The sequence below is a fragment of the Piliocolobus tephrosceles genome, unplaced genomic scaffold, assembly GCF_002776525.5.
Source record: "Piliocolobus tephrosceles isolate RC106 unplaced genomic scaffold, ASM277652v3 unscaffolded_35765, whole genome shotgun sequence".
Lineage (NCBI taxonomy): Eukaryota > Metazoa > Chordata > Mammalia > Primates > Cercopithecidae > Piliocolobus > Piliocolobus tephrosceles.
Window position 1 is genome coordinate 7,094 of NW_022319604.1, and position 5,147 is coordinate 12,240.

Sequence of the window (5,147 nt, forward strand, 5' to 3'; positions counted from 1 at the left end):
TCTTTTGAGGATGACAAGAACTCTAAAGGCCAGGAGTAACAGTAAGTGTATATGTTACAAAGTAAAATCCTGGGTTCAAAAGCCATATAAAATCAAATTTATTGTCATAGCCTGCTGCCTTCTGAGGCCTGGTATAGGAAGGCAGGAGGTGATTGGAATCGAGAAGATATCTGTATTAGTTTTTCCACACCTGCAGTTATTTTTCCTGTTGCACTTTTCCTCCCTCAAAGTTCCTCTGCTGCTCAAAACATCACTTCGTTTATGGATGGCGCTGCATTCTCTTTGCTAATTCCACAGCTCCCTCAACCTCTTTTCTTGAGGTTACAAAATGAATATTTCAAGGTACAGTACTCTGTGCTAGGGTATGCAGGCAAGCAATAATTTGTATGTATTTCTTGTTAAAACACTTACTAATAAGCTTGATTGATAGGGCCATAGGAACTCTGTTATCGCCTCCATTCAATGTTACGTCTGATGATTTCTCTACTGTTTCAACAAAGGCATTTGGTAGGTCCTTCTCAATCGCCACCCTTTTCCAACTACCCTTTTCCCCACCCCATGCCACAGTAGTGGTAGTTGCTCCTGGTTTAGAGTCACCATAGGGTCTGCAGATCAGAGTCACAAATGCTACTGCAGCTCTGAAGGGGAGAGGAGGTCCTATAGCAAAAGGATATTCCCATAAAGATTGATTTACATTGTGGCCAGAGTCCACAGTACTACAGTTTAACTACCATAAGAGGTAAGTGTTTCTCTATAGGCTGGCCTGGAAACCTAAGCATTTCATAGTTATTTTCTATTTCCAAACTTCCAAAGCAAGGTCTACCTGTATGTGTCATTTCCCATAACACTGGATTTTCTTCATAACAAGTATTTAGTGAATGGTTTGATGGGCTTTGAGGTACACATAAGCTCATAAAGTGCTTTAATGTAAATATTGATACAATTGCTTTTTTTCTTTTTTCTTTTTTTTTTTTTCAGAGACAGGGTCTCACTCTTTTGCTCAGGCTGGAGTACAGTGGTGCAGTCATGGCTCATTGCAGCCTTGACCTTTACAATGTTATGCTACCGTCAACTCTATCTGGTTCCAAGACATTTTCATTGACCTTAGATACTATTTATTTATTTATTCATTGAGACGGAGTTTCGCTCATTGTCCAGGCTGGAGTGCAATAGCACGATCTTGGCTCACTGCAACATCCGCCTCCTGGGTTCAAGCGATTCTCCTGCCTCCGCCTCCCAAGTTGCTGGGATTATAGGTGCCTGCTACCACGCCCAGCTACTTTTTGTATTTTTAGTAGAAATGGGGTTTCACCCTGTTGGCCAGGCTGGTCTCAAACTCTTGACCTGAGATGATCCACCCGCCTCGGCCTCCCAAAGTGCTGGGATTACGGGCATGAGCCACTGCGCCCGGCTGATACAATTTATTTTTATTTTTTGACATGGAGTTTCGCTCTGTCACCCAGACTGGAGTGCAGTGGTGCAATCTCGGCTCACTGAAACCTCTGCCTTCCGAGTTCAAGCGATTCACCTGCCTCAGCCTCCTGAATAGCTGGGATTCCAGGTGCCCACCATCGTGCCTAATTTTTTACTTTTAGTGGAGCAGGAGTGGGGGGCGGGGGGCATCCTCACCGTGTTGGCCAGGCTGGTCTCGAACTCCTGACCTCAGGTGATCCGCCTGCCTTGGTCTCCCAAAGTGATGGGATTACAGGCGTGAGCCACCATACCCGGCCAGATACAATTTATTTTTAAAGGGGCTCACTCCAGGAGCTTTAAAGATTGTAGTGGGCGTTTTCCAAGGAGGAGGGAATTACTTCTGGGATGCTAGCAGCTGGGGCATGAAGCATCTCCAAGGGAAAGTGCATGGGAGTGAAGTCTGTATGTAGGTCTTCCTGGCTCGGGTGCTCACTGGGGTACTTAAATTGTAGGTGATAACTGCTAAGAACGTGGCATTTCTATTTCAGTATGCTTTCAGTCATAAGAGAAGCATCAAGCCAAACCCTTCCATTTTAAAAGATGACAACTAAAGCACATGTGCATAACTCAGCAAGCCAGTGCATGTACCCCTATTTTTTCACTTTGAAATGTAGGACACTCCTTCCATTCCGTGTTGAATCTAGATTAAATATCAAGTGCATAAGCTTATTAGGTGTACCTACAGGAGGTAGGAGCGCTGGCCTCCCATCTAACTGCATCCTCTCTGACCACTTTTGCAGACACATCCCCCACCCCACCTCACCTCTTTTGAGACCAATCTTACACAAACACCAATTTGAGGCTACCATCCCAGGTGTTAAACTTTTTTTGTACCCTCAGGCTAAACACCCAATCAGCATCAACAAGCTTTACTATTTTTTTTTTAACTTTCTTTTTTTTTTTTGTGTGTGAGACGGAGTCTCGCTATGACGCCCAGGCTAGAGTGCAATGATGTGATCTTGGCTCACTGCTACCACTGCTTCCTGGGTTCAAGCGATTCTCCTGCCTCAGCCTCCCTGGAACAACAGGTACGCACCACCAGGCCCGGCTAATTTTTGTGTTTTTAGTAGAGACAGAGATTCACCACATTGGCCAGGTTGGTCTGGAACTCCTGACCTCAAGTGATCCACCCACCTCGGCCTCCCAAAGTGCTGGGATTACAGGCTTGAGCCACCATGCCCGGCCAGAATTAAGAAGCTTTAGTGGAGCATACCATTTGTCTAACACAAATGGATCACATTACAATAGCCACACTTCTCTAATATGTGCCCTTACTGGAGGCAAACATGCCATTCCATTTTAGACGCTATGAGACAACCTATGCAGACCCTACTGACCCCCAAATAAAAGAAAAAAAGGCATCACTTGAATTTTAAAGTTTATTTACTTTCAAGTAACTAACTTAAAAAATGGCCTGAGCATATTTACTTTATTTACTTTGAAGTAACTAACTTAAAAAATGGCCTGAGTTCAGTGTATTACAAAGAAGAAATGGTCATAAGATGGCAGTATAAATTCATCTCTACACCTAGAGACTGGAAAAAAAGCAAGTTCAGTATTTCACCAAAAAAGTTACATTCAGTACTTCACCAAAAAACTTGAACATTGCAAACACAGGAAACTGAGAAATTACAAACAGAAATATTAGGAAACACAAAGTCTTGAGGCGCCAAAACAAAAACGGTAATCTTGGGAAGGCTCCTAATCTACCTCCTCAATGGTGGGGCCTGACCCAGACCCTCCCTTGGGACCCTGAGCCCCGAAGCCGCCAGGCCCGGGACCACCCGCACCCTGATACAGTCCGCTGATGATGGGGTTACACACCTGCTCCAGCTCCTTCCTCTTGTGCTCAAACTCGTCCTTCTCGGCCAGGGTGTTGGCATCCAGCCACGAGATGACCTCTTGACACTTGTCCAGCACCTTCTTCTTGTCCGCCTCGCTGATCTTGCCCTTGAGCCCCTCATCCTCCACGGCGCTCTTCATGTTGAAGGCGTACGACTCCAGGGCGTTCTTGGCTGACACCCTCTCGCGCTGCACCTCGTCCTCCGCTTTGTACTTCTCTGCCTCCTGCACCATGCGCTCGATCTCCTCCTTGCTCAGGCGGCCCTTGTCGTTGGTGATGGTGATCTTATTGGCCTTGCCGGTGCTCTTGTCCGTGGCCGTGACGTTGAGGATGCCGTTGGCATCGATGTCGAAGGTCACCTCGATTTGGGGCACGCCCCTGGGGGCCGGAGGGATGCCGCTCAGCTCGAAGCGCCCCAACAGATTGTTGTCCTTCGTCATGGCCCTCTCGCCCTCGTACACCTGGATCAGCACCCCGGGTTGGTTGTCGGAGTAGGTGGTAAAGATCTGCGTCTGCTTGGTGGGGATGGTGGAGTTGCGCTTGATCAGGGCAGTCATCACACCCCCGGCCGTCTCCAGCCCCAGCGACAGCGGAGCCACGTCCAGCAGCAGCAGGTCCTGCACGTTCTCGGACTTGTCCCCCATCAGGATGGCCGCCTGCACCGCCGCCCCGTAGGCCACAGCCTCGTCGGGGTTGATGCTCTTGTTCAGGTCGCGCCCGTTGAAGAAGTCCTGCAGCAGCTTCTGCACCTTGGGGATGCGGGTAGAGCCCCCGACCAGGACCAGGTCGTGGATCTGGGCCTTGTCCAGCTTGGCGTCGCGCAGAGCCTTCTCCACGGGCTCCAGGGTGCTTCGGAACAGGTCCGAGCACAGCTCCTCGAACCTCGCCCTGGTGATGGACGTGTAGAAGTCGATGCCCTCAAACAGGGAGTCGATCTCCAGGCTGGCCTGGGTGCTGGACGACAGGGTCCTCTTGGCCCTCTCGCAGGCAGTGCGCAGCCGCCTCACCGCTCGCTTGTTCTGGCTGATGTCCTTCTTGTGTTTTCTCTTGAACTCCTCCACGAAGTGGTTCACCAGCCTGTTGTCAAAGTCCTCCCCACCCAGGTGGGTGTCCCCGGCCGTGGCTTTCACCTCGAAGATGCCGTCGTCGATCGTCAGGATGGACACGTCGAAAGTGCCCCCGCCCAGGTCAAAGATGAGCACGTTGCGCTCCCCCTTGCCCGTTCTGTCCAGGCCGTAGGCGATGGCCGCCGCCGTGGGCTCGTTGATGATCCGCAGCACGTTGAGCCCCGCGATCACCCCCGCATCCTTGGTGGCCTGGCGCTGCGAGTCGTTGAAGTAGGCCGGCACGGTGATCACCGCGTTGGTCACCGGGTAGCCCAGGTACGCCTCGGCGATCTCCTTCATCTTGGTCAGCACCATGGACGAGATCTCCTCGGGGTAGAATGCCTTGGTCTCCCCCTTGTAGCTCACCTGCACCTTGGGCTTGTCTCCGTCGTTGATCACCTGGAAAGGCCAGTGCTTCATGTCCGACTGCACCACCGGGTCGCCGAACTTGCGGCCGATCAGCCGCTTCGCGTCAAACACGGTGTTCTGCGGGTTCAGCGCCACCTGGTTCTTGGCCGCATCCCCGATGAGCCGCTCGGTGTCTGTGAAAGCCACGTAGCTGGGGGTGGTGCGGTTGCCCTGGTCGTTGGCGATGATCTCCACCTTGCCGTGCTGGAACACCCCCACACAGGAGTAGGTGGTGCCCAGGTCGATGCCGATCGCCGCGGCTTTGGCCATGCCGATGCCCTGCTGTCTGCTCCGCTCTGAGATTCGGGACTGGAAAC

General features: G+C 50.9%; 1 protein-coding gene across 1 annotated transcript; it reads right to left on the reverse strand.

The window, feature by feature from the left end:
- Positions 1-2,838: 2,838 nt before the first annotated feature.
- LOC113222861 (heat shock 70 kDa protein 1) lies at positions 2,839-5,141 on the reverse strand. The gene has a single exon (XM_026452445.1). The coding sequence runs from the start codon at positions 5,098-5,100 to the stop codon at positions 3,175-3,177; it is 1,926 nt and encodes a 641-aa protein (XP_026308230.1). The 5' UTR covers positions 5,101-5,141; the 3' UTR covers positions 2,839-3,174.
- Between the last annotated feature and the right edge of the window lie 6 nt (positions 5,142-5,147).